This window comes from Nyctereutes procyonoides, unplaced genomic scaffold (genome assembly GCF_905146905.1).
Source record: "Nyctereutes procyonoides isolate TBG_1078 unplaced genomic scaffold, NYPRO_anot_genome, whole genome shotgun sequence".
In the NCBI taxonomy this organism is placed as follows: Eukaryota; Metazoa; Chordata; class Mammalia; order Carnivora; family Canidae; genus Nyctereutes; species Nyctereutes procyonoides.
The window spans coordinates 64,037,378-64,053,898 of record NW_026575043.1 but is presented as its reverse complement, the minus strand read 5'-3'; the positions used below and the strand labels follow the sequence as shown (position 1 = coordinate 64,053,898).

At 39.0% G+C, this 16,521-nt stretch overlaps 1 protein-coding gene and 1 pseudogene across 6 annotated transcripts in view; one reads left to right on the top strand and one right to left on the bottom strand.

The window, feature by feature from the left end:
- Positions 1–7,812: 7,812 nt before the first annotated feature.
- Positions 7,813–16,521, bottom strand: part of ZNF140 (zinc finger protein 140) — a 40,996-nt gene continuing 32,287 nt past the window's right edge. For all 6 annotated transcript variants that reach the window (XM_055321942.1, XM_055321936.1, XM_055321938.1 and 3 more), the window contains one exon: positions 7,813–10,037. In XM_055321942.1, coding sequence (XP_055177917.1) covers positions 8,878–10,037 — 1,160 coding nt within the window. In that variant the 3' untranslated portion in view covers positions 7,813–8,877. The remainder of the gene's footprint in view (positions 10,038–16,521) is intronic.
- Positions 11,692–12,448, top strand: LOC129507524 (rRNA-processing protein FCF1 homolog; annotated as a pseudogene).

The window sequence follows — 16,521 nt, the reverse complement described above, 5'->3', positions numbered from 1 at the left end:
TTATGGTATTATTTTTTAAAGATTTTATTCATGAGAGATGCACAAAGAAAGAGGCAGAGACACAGGCAGAGGGAGAAGCAGGTTCCCAGCAAGGAGCCCAAAGTGGGACTTGATGCCAGATCTTGGGATCACACCCTGAGCCGAAGGCAATCAACTGCTGAACCACCCAGGCGTCCCATTATTGTAGTATTATTGATTGTATTCTCTAAAATGTACGTTTTATCCCTGTGACTTACTTTACAATTGGAAGTTTGCACCTCTTAATCCCCTTCACCTATTTTGCCAATGTCCTCCACTCTACTCCCTTCCAGCAATGGTATTTATGATTCTGTTCTTGTATTTGTTCTCTGTATTTATGATTCTTTCGTTTTTTTTTTAGATTCTATATATTTGTCTTTCTCTGACTTATTTCATGTAGCATAACTTCTAGGCACTTCCATGTTGTTTCAAATGGCAAGATCTCATTTTTTATGGCTGAGTAATATTCCATTCTGTGCATATATCACATCTTTTTCCAGTCATCAGTCCATGGACACTTGGGCTGCTTCCATATTTTGGCTATTGTTACAAATGCTAAACATGGGAGTGCATGTATATCTTCAAATTTGTGTTTTTGTTCTTTGGGTAGATACCCAGTAGAATTACTGGATCATTTGGTATTTCTATTGTTTTGTTTTTTTTAAGACTTTATTTGCAGAGAACACAAGCAGGAGGAGAGGCAGAGGGAGAGAGAGATGCAGACCTCCCACCAAGCAGGGAAGGAGACTGACACAGGGCTTGATTCTGGGACACTGGGATTATGACCCAAGCCAAAGGTTTAATGAACTAGCCACCCAGGCGCCCTATTGTTTTTTGTTTTGAGAAAGACAGAATGCTCACCCACATTATGAGGTGGGGGAAGGAATCTTTTTTTTTTTTTTTAAGATTTTGAGAAAGAGAAAGCTTGAGCACGAGAAGGACAGAGGGAGAGAGAGAAGCAAACTCCCCACTAAGCATGGAGCCCAATACTGGGTTGAATCCCACGACCCTAAGATCATGACCTGAGCTGAAATCAAGAGTCCGATGCCCACCCAAGCCACCTAGGAGCCCAGAGGGAGAGAATCTTAAGCAGGTTCCGCACACAGCTCAATCTCACAATCCTGAGATCATGACCTCAGCCAAAATCAAGACTCAAATGCTTAACTGAGGCATGAAGGTGCCCCTCTATTGTTAATTTTTTAAGGAATTTCCATACTGTGTACCACAGTGGTTACACCAATGTGCATTACCACCAGTAGTGCATGGAAGTTTTCTTTTCTCCACATCCTGGCCAACACTAGTTATTTCTTGTCTTTTTTATACTAGGTCTTTGAACAAATTTAAGGTGGTATTTCATTTGGATTTGCATTTCCCTGCTGATTAGTGATGCTGAGCATCTTTTCATTGGTCTGTTGGCCATCTACCATCCATATATCTCTGGAAAAACATGTATTCAGGTCCTCTGCCCATTCTTAAATTATTCAGCTTTTTGGGCTATTGAGTTGAATAAGTTCTCTTTTTATTTTATTAATTTTTTAAAGATTTATTTATTTATTTATTCATGATAGACATAGAGAGAGAGAGAGAGGCAGAGACACAGGAGGAGGGAGAAGCAGGCTCCATGCCGGGAGCCCAACCTGGGACTCGATCCCGGGACTCCAGGATTGCGCCCTGGGCCAAAGGCAGGCGCTATACCACTGAGCCACCCAGGGATCCCCAAGTTCTCTTTCTAAAAAAGATTTTATTGGGATGCCTGGGTGGCTCAGTGGTTGAGCGACTGCCTTCAGTTCAGGATGTTCAGGGCATGATCCTGGAGTTCTGGGATCGAGTTCCACATTGAGCTCCCTGCATGGAGCCTGCTTCTCCCTCTGCCTAAGTCTCTGCCTCTCTCCTTCTGTGCCTCTCATGAATAAATAAATCTTTTTTATTTTTTAAAAAAGATTTTATTTACTTGGCAGAGAGACAGGGAGAACACCAAAAGGAACACAGGCAGGCAGAAGCAGAGGGAGAAGCAGACTCCATGCTGAGCAGGGTTACCAATGCAGGGTTTGATCCCAGGACCCTGAGATCATGACCCAAGCTGAAGGCGGACACAAATGACTGAGCCACCCAGCTCCTCCTAGTTGAGTAAGTTCTTTATGTATCGTGGATATTAACCACTTTTTGGACATACCAAATGCACCTATCTTCTCTCATTCAGTAGGCTGCCTTTTCATTTTGTTGGTTTTCTTTGCTGTTTAAGAGCTTTTTATTTTGATGCAGTCCCAAAAATCTATTTTTGCTTTTGTTTCCTTTTCCTGAAAGGACAAATCTAGAAAAATGTTGTCAAGGCCAATGGCCAAGAGATTTCTGCCTATGTTTCCTTTTAGAAGTTTTAAGATTTCAGGTCTCACATTTTTTATTTTATTCTTCCCTATAAGAAAGTGGCCCAGTTTCATTCTTTTCCATGTAGCTATCCAGTTGTCCCAACACCATTTATTGAGGAGACTATCATTTCTCCAATGTATATTCCCTCCTTTGTCATAGATTAATTGGCCATATAAGTGAGGGCTTATTTCTGAATCTGTTCCATTGATCTCTGCATTCACTTTGGTTCAGGTCATGATCTCAGGGTTCTCGGGTTGAACCCCACATCGAGCTCTCTGCTCAGCAAGGAGTCTGCTTCTCCCTCTCCCCTGGACATCCCCCCCCTTCTCATGCTCACTAGCGCACACTCTCTTGCCCTCTCTCAAGTAAATAAGATCTTTAAAAAAAAATTACACCATGTAAATCGACTTCTAGGCTAAATTCAAAATACAAGGGGGTAAAAAACAAGATGCTAGAATAAGAATAGGAGCACCTGTGTTAGATAAGGCACTCAAGATAAGGTCTCCATGAGATGACATTTAAGCTGAAATTTGAAGGAAAGGAAGGTAGTCCTCCATGATAAAGAGTGGAGGGACAAAAGAGCTTTATACATGGAACAGCAAAAGTCAGAGTCCTCATTCAGACCTTTGCATATTTTTCTTCTCTCCCTCACCTCCCCACTCAGAACTTTTGTTGATTTGCCTTCCAGTTTACTATTGTTCTGTGTTCAACTTGTTAAGTCCATGTGTTAAATTCTTTTTTTTTTATTTATGACAGTCACACACACACACACACACACACAGAGAGAGAGAGAGAGAGAGAGAGAGAGAGGGAGAGAGAGAGAGAGAGAGAGAGGCAGAGGGAGAAGCAGGCTCCATGCACCGGGAGCCCGACGTGGGATTCGATCCCGGGTCTCCAGGATCACGCCCTGGGCCAAAGGCAGGCGCCAAACCGCTGCGCCACCCAGGGATCCCATGTGTTAAATTCTTAATTTCGTGTACTGTGTCTTCAATTCTAGAACAGCCATTTGACTATTTTTTATAGATTCTAATTACTAACTGAAATTGTCTAGTTTCCTTTTTCTTCCATCCTCTCCTGTATGTTAACATATTAGCCATAATTACATCAACATCCTAATCTAAAACACCCAATATCTAGGTCACCTCTGTCTGCATCTCTTGTTAATTTTGTCTCATTGATTACAGGCACACCTCGGAGATAATTGAAGGTTTGTTTCCAGACCAACAGTAAAGTGAATATTGCAATAAAGCAAGTCAAATGAATGTTTCCCCATGCATATAAATGTTATGCTTATACTATAGTCAATTATATGTGCAGTACACTTTCTCCTCCCCATGGACATATATTAATTAAAAAAAAATACCTTGCTAAAAAAAAAAACACTAACCATCACATGAGCTTTTATAGTCTTTTTGCTGGTGGAGGGTAATGCCTTGCTGATGGTTGCTGACTGGTCTGGGCAGTCGTTACTGATGGGTGGGTAGCTTTGGCAATTCCTTAAGATAATGAAGCTTGATCCATTAATTACTTTCTTTCATAAACGATTTCTCTATAGCATGTGATGCTGTTTGGTAGCATTTTATCCACAATAGAATTTCTTTCAAAATTAAAGTCAATCCTCTCAAATCCTGCCACTGCTTTACCAAGTTTATGTAATATTTTACATTCTTTGTCATTTCAACAGCCTTCACAGCATCTTCACCAAGAGTAGATTCCATCTCAGAGAGCCACTTTCTTTGTTCATCCATAAGAAGCAGCTCCTTATCTGTAACATGTTACCATTAGATTGCAGCAATTCAATATAATGGAGAAAAACTTTAATATTATATCAGAATTACTAAAATGTGGTAGAGACATAAAATGAGCAAATACTGTTGGAAATGGCAAAGATAGACTTCCTCTGCACAGGGTTGTCAAAAACCTTCAACTGAAAAAAAAAAAAAAGAAAAGGCAGTATCTGCAAAGCACAATAAAGTAAGTCTGTGTATGATCCTGTTTTTCACACGCCTAATTTTTTAAAAAAATATTTTGCCAGACATTATGTTTAAAAGAACTTCAGGGGCTTCTACCAGAGAATTTCTCCTTTCTTCTGCTAGTTTGAGGGGTTAATCACCTCAGTCCAGCAACAGTGAGTTGGGTCAGCACTTCACTCAATCTTCAATAAGCCTCAGTTCACCCTTGTTGAGCCTTTGGATTTGGGGTTGGAACTCTCCTAAAGCTTTTAAGTTAGAGGACTTGGTAGGTCCTCGTCTCCTTAACCTCCAACCTCCTACCCCGTGCAGCTTCAAATTTTGATGAGACGGCTTGAGGAGGCTGGGCATTGATTTTAGGGAGCCACCTCCTCTGGTGGTTTTTTTCATTCCTAAACACCACAGACACTGCAGATACTTCAGTCTTCTAGAAGCTTTTATTCTGGGGATGCCTGGGTGGCTCAGTGGTTAAGCATCTGCCTTGGGCTTGGGGCATGATCCTGGAGTCCCAGGATCAAGTCCCATATTGGGCTCCCTGCACTGGGGCCTGCTTCTCCCTCTGCCTGTGTCTCTGCCTCTCTCCCTGTCTCTCATGAATAAGTAAATAAAATCTTTGAAAAAGAGATAGCAGCTTTTATTCTGGCTCCCTGGCCACCCACACAGCCCTGAAACTCAGCACATGTCCCAGGGGAGGGAACTGGCTGTGCATTTGAAGCTTCTCAAGTTGCTAATCTACCATTTCAACTTCAATTGACCACAGGAACACTTGTAATTTCTCTGTCATATTTTGGTCCACCTAGTCATCACTCTTTCCTCAGCTCAACGATACCTTTAAAAATTCGTTGTATTTTCTCTGGTTGCTGCCACAATTCTGCATCCTATTTGGAAGTAGACTTTTTTTAAAAAATTTATTTATTTATGATAGTCACAGAGAGAGAGAGAGAGGCAGAGACAGAGGCAGAGGGAGAAGCAGGCTCCATGCACCAGGAGTCCGACGTGGGATTCGATCCCGGATCTCCAGGATCGCGCCCTGGCCCAAAGGCAGGCGCCAAACGGCTGCGCCACCCAGGGATCCCTTGAAGTAAACTTTTTGAAGACATTTTAAGCAGCAGTTAAATCCAACCTCATAACATTGCATTCACTTGAAGAAGTTAACAGTAAAAACTGCTGCAAGCATACTAGAGAAACACAACTGCAGGATAGTCACATCTATGAGTGTGCCAGATACTGAGAGTCATTCAGCCGTACGCTCAGCCTGAGTATATGCAAGATAATTATTCTGAAGGGAAACTCAATTAAGGAAGGTTTCACATGGAAATTATACAGGGAGTCACACTCCAGAAAAGATACCATGTGTTATGTGCTCTTCTATAAAGGATAGGCCTATTCATTAGGAGTATGATGCTCTAACAACAAATGGATAATTGAGTAAATGGCAGCAGAGTAATGAAAATATTCTAACTGTCTTACCTGAAATAATGGTTGCATTCCTGCACTAAATGTTAAATATGCAAACGTAAGAAAATTGTCTGAGATAGAAACTTCTTATACTACATTGTTCAACATGTTCAAGGAGGATGTAATACATCCCTTTACATGTATGGAGATGGTCACACTATAGAGTACCATTGTTTCTTGTCTCAACAATTCAAATAGGAACTGAAATAATACTATGTTCTACAAGTGACTTAAAGTGTAACATCATACATGTTTTTCTCCTACTGTTTGCTTTTATATCTTGTGTGCCTGGCTACTGTTACAGAGTTTCATTCTGAAAAACAGGCAACTTTCCTTTTTCCTTTTCTGCTACCTCTGGAAAGCACTACAGCTTATAAAAGATTGTTAAATATGGAAAGATTTTACAGATTTTTGTGCTAAAATTGAGTGAAAGAAAGCAACTATAAGCCTTGCCAACACCTTCTTGCTATGACAAATAAAACATACAATGAAAATACCCACAAATTATTTCCCCCCCAGTGGCATCTTAACATCTTATTGTATAATCTAGAAATTATCTGTATTTAATTTAATTAAAAATAATAGCAGGGGTACCTGGTTGGCTCAGTTAAGTGGTGGAATCCTGATTTCAGCTCAGGTCATGGGATTAAGCCCCTCGTCAGGCGTCTGCTAGATTCTCTCTCCCCTTTTCCCTCTGTCCTTACCCACTGCACGCATTTTCTCCCAAATAAATAGCTTTCAAATAAATAGTTCCTATTTTCTGAAATATCTTAACCACAAATGAATGAGCATACCTTTAGGATGAGTTACATAGTTCAGAATGATTTTGCATGAAAGGAATTTTAAGGGAAAGTTAACTGTTTTTGAGAAAATGCTTCATGGGATTTGGTAAGCTGGACTACTGCCCACCACGGCACTCCCTGCGATTGCCCCACACTTACCTGATCATAGGCCTCTTGACATTTTTTCTCCCTCATTCTCTTTCCCTTGCTTCAATAAGTCACATTTGATTTAAAAATAGTCCTGCTTGCAATAGGGGAGAAAATAGATGCTTCAAAAGATTATGGTTCTTCCTAGATCCAGACTCAATTTTTTTTTTAAAAAAAAATATTTTTTTTCTTTATTTATTTATGATAGTCACAGAGAGAGAGAGAGAGAGAGAGAGAGAGACGCAGAGACACAGGCAGAGGGAGAAGCAGGCTCCATCCACCGGGAGCCTGACGTGGGATTCGATCCCGGGTCTCCAGGATCGCGCCCTGGGCCAAAGGCAGGCGCCAAACCGCTGCGCCACCCAGGGATCCCAGACTCAATTTCTTAATATAAAGGAGAAGGTATTAGAAGAGAACAAAAGCCTTCAAGGAAGAATAGAAACCACTTCCCACTTCTGCCAATTTTGTTTCCTCAAGAACCTAGAATAGAATTCAGGCAGGCAACTGCAAGCCCACCTGCTTTTACTAAAGAGAAAGCAAAGATACCTAGCTTGAGGTTCTGAATTTGGAGGAATGGTAACCTCGGATGCAGTTCCCATAGTTCCCAATCATTACATTCCCATATAAATTCTTCTGGTCAGGTTCCAATCTGCCCCATTGCTCCTGAGACAAGTCTATGACCACATCCCTGGATGTTCAAACCTCTGAAATGACAAATGCATTTTTTTTTGACAAATACATTTTTGTTCAACGAAGACCCCCTTACATGGTGCCTGCCACACCATAGGAAAGGAAGGATTTGTACAATGGAGCTATTCCAGTAGCAATTGAGGCTCTGAGGAAATTATTAGACAACAGCTATGTTATATCATAGTAGGTAGGAAAGAAATTGGCCAGCTTCTCACTTGGTGAAAGATTTGCCCATACACGAAAAAATGTATTTAAATGAGGCACTTATTCAACCGCTAAACTGTGTATTACCTATCTTGCCAAGTCTTAAAGCAGATAGATGGTTCCAAGATAAGATACACCTTTAACTGGGACATTAAAAAATAGGCAAGGTGTACATGAAGAGTCAGAACATCTGGTTTATTGTGACAAATAATGTGCTTACAAAAGGAATGTTCCCACTGAAAATGGAACAAAAGAGGAAAACCACCTTGGTATCTTCCTACAACATAACTTATTTACATTTACTTCACACTAAGACAGGGCTAGTCATATTCAAGAATAAACACGAGTTAGCAAAACCTTAAATCTAAACTATATCTCAAAGCTAAAGCCCTAAGTTCTTAAAAGTGTTTCTGTAATCCTGTATGTTTCTACAAATGCACATCAGTCTTCACTGCTGACATCACTATTGGGGTATTTGCATTTTCAGAACCACAAATGCTGTAGAAAAAAACTGTGCAAGTACCAGATTGATTAACTAAAAAACAAAGTATTTATTCATAACTTTCTTTTCTAAATTTGCTTTAAAACAAACAAAAATCATCTCCCCCAAATTCCCTCCAGTAGGATGTCTCAGGACTCCTAAGATTTTGCCACACTCCTTACGATGGTAGTTTGCTTCCCAGTATAATTCTGCAGTTCGGAAATAAAGCAGAAAGTCAACTTCTATTCATTTATAGGGTTGCTCTTTCTCCTTAGAAGAGTATTTTCAAATTTAATAAATATTGCATGGTACACAGACATTGCCAAATCACTGCTTCTGTAAGACTATGCTTCATTATAAATTTTCTGATGTCCAGGAAATAATGCACTCTTGTCCACACACTCTGTCCTGTTTGAGCTGACAGATGCAGAATTAGGGCCAATTTCCAATTAAAAGCTTTCTCACATTTATTGGCCATGTATCCTTTCCTGGTAGGAATTTATAAATGTAGAGTGCGGGAATCCTACCAATGAAGTCTTCTCAGTACTGACTGATTTTATCTTCTGATGTTACAGAATGTGCAGCTATTAATGGCTTTCCCACATATTCCTGTGTGACTTTTTTCTCCAGGATGTTGAATCAAGTATAACCCATTCTCTTCACATTCAACATATGCACTTAAGGCTTCTTGCTGGGAGTCCTCTCAAATCCAAAGTAAGGCATGAACTGTTTGTTTTTTTTTTTCTTAAACCATACACTCTTAGGGTTTCTCTATAGAGCGAATTCCTTTATGTTCAGTAAGGAATGAGTGATAATTAAATGAATTTTCATATTCATAGGGGTTCTCTACAGTGTGTGTTTTCTGATGTTTGGCAAGGTTTGAGCTCCAGCTGAAGGACTTACTGCACACCTTACATACATAGGGTTTCTCCCCAGTGTGAGTTATCTGATGGAGAATAAGGGAGAAGCTTCGACTGAATGTTTTATCACACTCAGTACATGCATAGGGCTTTTCTCCAGTGTGAATTTTCATGTGTTGCAGAAGAGATGCATGCCATGTGAAAACTTTACCACAGTCATCACACTCATAGAGCTTTTCTCCAGCATGAATCCTCTGATGTTTAATAAGGAACGAGTGGCAACGGAAGGCTTTCCTACATTCATTACATTCGTAGGGAGTTTTGGTAGTATGGATGCTCTGATGCCGAGTAAGGTGTGAAGAACGGCGAAATGCCTTCCCACATTCAATGCATTCATAAGGTTTCTCTCCAGTATGTGTAATCTGGTGGCGAATGAGTTCTGAGCCACTGCTAAAGGCCTTCCCACATTTCCTACATATATACTGTTTCTTTCCTATGTGAATTCTCTGATGTCGTGTGAGGTTTGAGGCACGGCTAAAGGCCTTTCCACATTCAGTACATTCATAGGGTTTCTCCCCAGTATGTGTTCTCCGGTGTTCAATGAGGAATGAGAGGTAACTGAATGTTTTATTACAGTCCTTACACTCATGGGGTTTCTTTCCAGTATGTATCATCTGATGTTTCACAAGGTTTGAAATCTGGCTAAAGGTTTTGCCACATTCCTTACACACATATGGTTTCTCTCCAGTATGAGTTCTTTGGTGTAACACAAGGGAAAAGCGCCGACTGAAAGTTTTTCCACACTCATGACATCCATGGGGTCTCTCCACAGTATTGATACTCATGTGCTGAGACAGGGCTCCTGAATGAGAGTCTGTCACTTGCCTGATACATCCCTGATTTCCTTGCATCTGGGTATCTTCTTCACATTTCCAGCCTCCTTTAAAACTGGAATGGTCAGGGTCTTGGTTAAGAATTCTTTCCACTACCAAATACTGGGATGAATCATATTCACATATGACATTATTTGGAGAAAATTCTTTGATCTCACCATGAGACTCTGAAAATGAAAAAACAAATGTTTGTTTTTCCTCTATTGAGTAAAGTAAAGCCACTCCTCACTTTTTCAATGACCGATTTTTAAAAAGCAGGAAAAAAAAATCTCAACACTGCATGGCTTTCATAGTTCTCATACAGACTGAAATCTGAGCAGTATGCTCAGAAATTCAGAAGACATCAGAGGAGAGATGTAGGTAAATAAGGAAAAACAAAGCAGAAGTTACTGAAGGTGAGGGGGAAAAAGCAGGACAGGAAGATAAATACTTGGGAAGGATGTGTTCTCGTCTTCCCCAGCTCTACTTAAACTTTTCTGCACCCAAAAGGACTTGAAAAAGACAAATTTATAATGCTGCTAATAAACTATGAGTGTTCCTCTGGTCCCATAAAAGCATCAAACTGTTCACTTAATGCCTCAGGAAACATCTTACCATGACTTATTCTAAATAAGTAAGTGAAAGATATGTCTTTGAAAATGACTGCCTATGATCCTCTCTCTACTTTCCAAACTGACAAGTAAAGCTCAACTTTGGTATAACAGTGTCTTTCCACCACATGCTTTTTTAAAAAAATATTTATTTATTAGAGAGAGTGCACAAACAAGAGGGGCAGAAGAAGAGGGAGAGAATCTGAAGCAAACTCCCCACTAAGTACAGAGCTTGACTCAGGGCTCCACCTCATGGCCTGAGCCAAAACCAAGAGTCAAGACACTTAGCCAACTGAACCACCCAGGAGTCCCATCAGATGCTTTTAATAGTCAAACATAGGCCCTGATTTTCTCCAGGCTAAATTTTAGGAAGGTACTTTATCATTTTCAGGGAGGAAAACTATATAATACTATGAAGACTTTTTAAAAATATATATTCACTCATATTCCAATTCTTAGGAAATACTTGGGGGTAAAAAGCCATTATATATAATTTATTCTCAGATGCTTCAGAGAAAAAAATCATATACCAAATGATGATGGGAATGGAACAAAATGTTAGTAATAGCGGAATTTGAGTAAAGAGCTTATGGGTATTCTTTGCACTATTCTTGAAAGTTTTCTGGAAGTTTAAAATTATTTCCATATACACTAAAAAATTCATTTTTCTCTAAAACACACTTTAACATTTTAAATACTTTTATTTATTATCATTGACCATAAGCTTCTAAGGAAAAGTAAATAGACTTCTTTTTTTTTCTAAGATTTTATTTATTTATTTGAGAGAGAGTGAAACAGTACAGGGAACAGGCAGAGAGAGAAGTAGACTACCCACTGAGCAGGGAACCCATCACAGGGCTTGATCCCAATATCCTGAGATCATGACCTGAGCCGAAGACAAGTGCTTCACTGACTGAGCCACCCAGGGAATCCCAGACCTCTTTCTGTAATACCTGAACAAAGAATCAAGATCTATACCTACATGGTGGGCACGGTAAAATGAAAGATTAGGATTGGAGAGGCAGTAAAATAATAGTTAAGAAAATGGTCTCAATAAAGAGAAAATCTTAAATTACTTTCCTGGCTCCTCTATAAACCAATTCCCTGCCTACTGAGCAATTCAGTAAGAGCTGTGGGGATATAAACAGAATAATTCTCTTCATGAGCTGAGAACACAGAAGAAAACAATTACTGATATAAGAAACAAGATAAGCCTATTATACTTAGAGTAAAAATTGTATGAAAGACCAGAAATATCAAAGTCCACTGCAAAAACAAGAGTGTGGCATGAACATGGGGAAGCAAAAGAAAGCAAGAAAGTATGCGACCATGAACTGATAGCTTAGTCTCCGAGATCAGAGGCTTAAAGAGAAGGATAGATTAAAACCTAAAAAGAAAGAAAAGAAAGATCCCAGTGCACTCAAGGAAAGAGAAGTCCCCCAACATCCTTCCTGCTTATTCTTCCAATATAACACACAGCTGGGCCCACCTTACCACATCCTGGTTGATACCAACTTTATCAACTTTTCCATTAAAGCCAAACTTGACTTAGTACAGTCAATGATGGACTGTCTGTATGCCAAGTGTATCCCTTGTATAACTGACTGTGTAATGGCTGAAATTGAGAAACTGGGGCAAAAGTATCGAGTGGCTCTAAGGATTGCCAAGGATCCGAGATTTGAATGATTGCCATGCACACACAAAGGAACCTATGCAGATGACTGCTTAGTACAGAGAGTAACTCAGCACAAGTGTTACATTGTGGCCACAGTTGACCGGGACCTTACACGAAGGATCCAGAAGATCCCTGGAGTTCCCATCATGTACGTTTCTAACCATAGGTACAACATTGAGCGGATGCCAGATGATTATGGAGCCCCTCGGTTCTAATTCTTAAAAGATAAGAGTTTTTCTGCGTTCTTATACCAACTTTTTCTGTTGCCAGTTCATATTAGCAATATGCTATAGTATGAATTATTCTTCTTACCCATTTGCTGTTACGAGCTGAGTATGATTAAATATATTCATTTTTTGATGTTTTGAAAAAAAAAAGTTCACTGCAGTTGGTAAAGAGGCTTCACCTGAGGAAATTAGTTGGAAACTTAAATATAGCAGGATGTATCAGGTGAACCTAGACATTTAATGATATTAGAAAAAGCCACTGGAGTTAACTGCATAGATTCAGTATACAACCTGCCATATGGCTTCACAGACCAATAAGAGTAAAAAGCACAACCAAGAAAATCAGGTTCCAAATATGAACAGAATGCTAATTATATATTCCTCACCCCTCTTCCTTCCCTCAAAGTCATCTCCCCTCCTTTTATCACCTGTATGCCCATACTCTTCGGTAAACAACAAATGGATCTGATATAATTTAGCACTTATACTTATTAAAAGCCTAGAGGAATACAAGGATTCATTTTTCTTTCTTTTTAAGATTTGTTTGAAAGAGAGCACATGTGAGTGGAGGGAGAGGCAGAGGGAGGGGAAGAGAAAATCTCAAGCAGACTCAACACTCCGTGTAGAGCTCAATCTCACAACCTGAGGTCAGACCTGAGCTGAAACCAACAGTCGGTTGCTTAACTGACTACTCCACAGGTGCCCCTCAACCCTGCTTTTCAATGCTATAATGGAATTTTTAGCTAATGCTAAGACAAGAAAAGCAAATACAGATTGGCAAGAAGAAATAAAACTTGTTGTTGGCAGATGATACTATTAATCTATGCAGAGAATCTGAAAAAATTTACCAAAAAACTTGAATAAGTAATTATAACAAAATTGCAGGATATAAAGTTAATGTACAAAAGTCATTCTTTCCCAGATACCAGGAAGGAAACAGAGACATTATTGTTTATATTAGCATACAAAAAATGAAATACTTAGGTATAAATCTAACAAAACAGGTACCAGGATTTATACAAGGAAAACTACAAAACTCGGATGATAGATATGAAGAACTAAATAGACAGAAATTCCATGTTCATTGGATGATTCAATATTGTCAAGATGTCAATTCTTCCCTACTTGATCTATAGATACAATGAAATCTGAGAAAGTAATTTTACAGATCCCAACAAACTGATTCTAAAGTTTGCATCAAGAAGCAAAAGATCTAGAATACCTAACAGGATCCTGAAGGAAAAGAACAAAGCTAGAGGATTGACAATGACTTCAAGACATATTATAAACTTATTATAATGAAGACAGTGAAAGACTAGACAAGTAGATCAATGGAACAGAGTACAGAGCTCAGAAACAGACCTGCATAATTATAGTCAATTGATCTTTGAAAAAGGAACAAAGACATCACAAGGGACCAAAAACATCTTTTCAACAAATGGTCCTCGAACTGTGCATCCACATGCATAAAAATGAATTTAGGCACACAACTTACACTTTTGACTAAAATTAACTCAAAATGGATCATAGACCTGGGATACCTGGGTGGCTCAGCAGTTGAGCATCTGCCTTCAGCTCAGGGTGTGATCCCAGAGTCCTGGGATTGAGTCCCGCATTAGGCTCCCTACATGGAGCCTGCTTCTCCCTTTGCCTGTGTCTCTGCCTCTCTCTCTCTCTTTGTGTCTCTCATGAATAAATAAAATCTTTTTAAAAAAATGGATCATAGACCTAAATGTAAAACACAAAACTATAAACCTCCTAGAAGATAACATAGGAACCTAGATGACCTTAGATATGGCAATGACTTATTAAATACAACAACCAAAACCATGATCCATGAAAGTAATTGATAAGCTAGACTTCCTTCATAAATAGCCTCTGCTCTACAAAAGCCAGTATCAAAAGAATGAGAAGACAGACCACAACCTGGGAGAAAATATGTGCAAAAGACATATCTGATAAGACCTGATAACCAAAATATACAAAGAATTCTTAAAACTTAACAATAAGAAAATGAACAATACAATTTAAAAATGAGCAAAAGACGCAAACAGACGCATCACCAAAGATAATACAGATGGCCAGTAAGAATATGGAAAGATATTCAACATCACATTTCATGAAATAATTCTAATTAAAACAAGATATCACTACACACTTATTAGAATGGCCAAAATCCAAACTAACTAACTAACTAACTAACAACATCGAATGCTGAGAAGGATGCAGAGCAATAGGAACTATCATTCATTGCCTGTGGGAATGTAAAATGGTAGAACCACTTTGGAAAATAGTTTGGCAGTTTCTTTTAAAGATTTTAGGGATCCCTGGGTGGCGCAGCGGTTTAGCGCCTGACTTTGGCCCAGGGCGCGATCCTGGAGACCCGGGATTGAATCCCACGTCAGGCTCCCGGTGCATGGAGCCTGCTTCTCCCTCTGCCTGTGTCTCTGCCTCTCTCTCTCTCTCTGTGACTATCATAAATAAATAAATAAATAAATAAATAAATAAATAAATAAATAAATAAATAAATAAATAAATAAATAAATAAATAAATTTGAAAAAAAAAAAAGATTTTATATATTTACTTATTTGAAAGAGAGAAAGAGAATGAATAGGGGGAGGGGCAGAGGGAGAAGCAGACTCCCAATGGAGCAGGTTAGCCTGACCTGAGATTCAATCCCAGAACCCTGGAATCATGACCTGGGCTGAAGACAGATGCTTACCTGACTGAGCTGCCCAGGTACCCAGTTTGGCAGTTTCTTAACATACTCTTACCACATGATCCAACAATTGCATTCTTGGTATTTACCAATCAATTCAAAACTTATACTCACACAAAAGCCTGCAAAAGGATGTTTATAGCAGCTTTCTTTATAATTGTCAAAACTTGGAAGCAACCAAGATACTCTTCAGTAGGAGAATGCAAAAGTAAACTGCAGTTAATCTAGACAATAGAATATTATTCAGCACTTAAAAGAAACGAGCTGTTTACCCACGGAAAGGTATAAAGTTAAAGAAGCCAATCTGAAAATGCTTACTACTGTATGATTTCAACTACATGGCATTCTGGAAAAGGCAAAATCAGGAAGACAATAAAAAGATCAATAGTTGCCAGGGATTGGTGGGGAAAGAGTGATGAACAGGCAGAGCACAAACGATTTTTAGTAAACTATTCCACATGATAACAATGGTGGATACATATCATTCTTATACATTTGCCCAAACCCACAGAATGTATATACAACATCAAGAGCAAAACCTAATGTAAACTATGGACTTTGGGTCATGATGTGTCAATGTAGGTTCATCAATTTTAACAAATATACATTATGTATGGGGATTGTGGTATGGGATGTCCACAATGGGAGTGGTTGTGGACCTCTGTACTTTCCATGCAATTTTGCTGTGAAACTAAAACTACTTTTAAGAAGTTTATTGAGACACCTGGGTGGCTCAGCAGTGAGTGTCTGCCTTTGGCTCTGGGTGTGATCCAGATCCAGGAATCAAGTCCCACATCGGAGGACTCTGATGGGGAGCCTGCTTCTCCCTCTATGTCTCTGCCTCTGTCTCTTGTGAATAAATAAATCTTCTAAAAAAATAAAAATGAAAAGCTTGTTAATTTAAAAAAATTACTATTGCATTTGCAGGGAAGAATCAATCTAGAAAGATTTAGGGTAGTTTTATTGCTTTAATGAAGGCTGAAAAATACAAATCTACAAATTCACTACTAGCATTCTTTTTTTTTTTCTTTTTACTACTAGCATTCCAATAGAAAAGCAATATAGCCTATAAGAAACTAGGGAAAGTTGCTTAAGAATAAATTCAACAACAACAACAACAAAAAGAATAAATTCAACAATATAGGCTGCCTGACTGGTTCCATCAGTGGAGCATTCAACTCTTGATCTCAGGGTTGTAAATTCAAGCACCATGTTGGGTGTAGAGATTACTTAGAAAAAATAAAATATTTTGGGGCACCTGAATGGCTCAGTCAGCTAAGTAGCCAGCTCTTGATTTCTGTTCAGTCATGATCTTGGGGTTCCGGGATTGATCCCTCCTCAGTGGGGAGTATGCTTGAGAATTTTTCTGCCTCTGCCCCTTTCCCCATTTATACACATAAATATAGGTGGTTTTTCTCTCTAAAATAAATCTTAAAAAA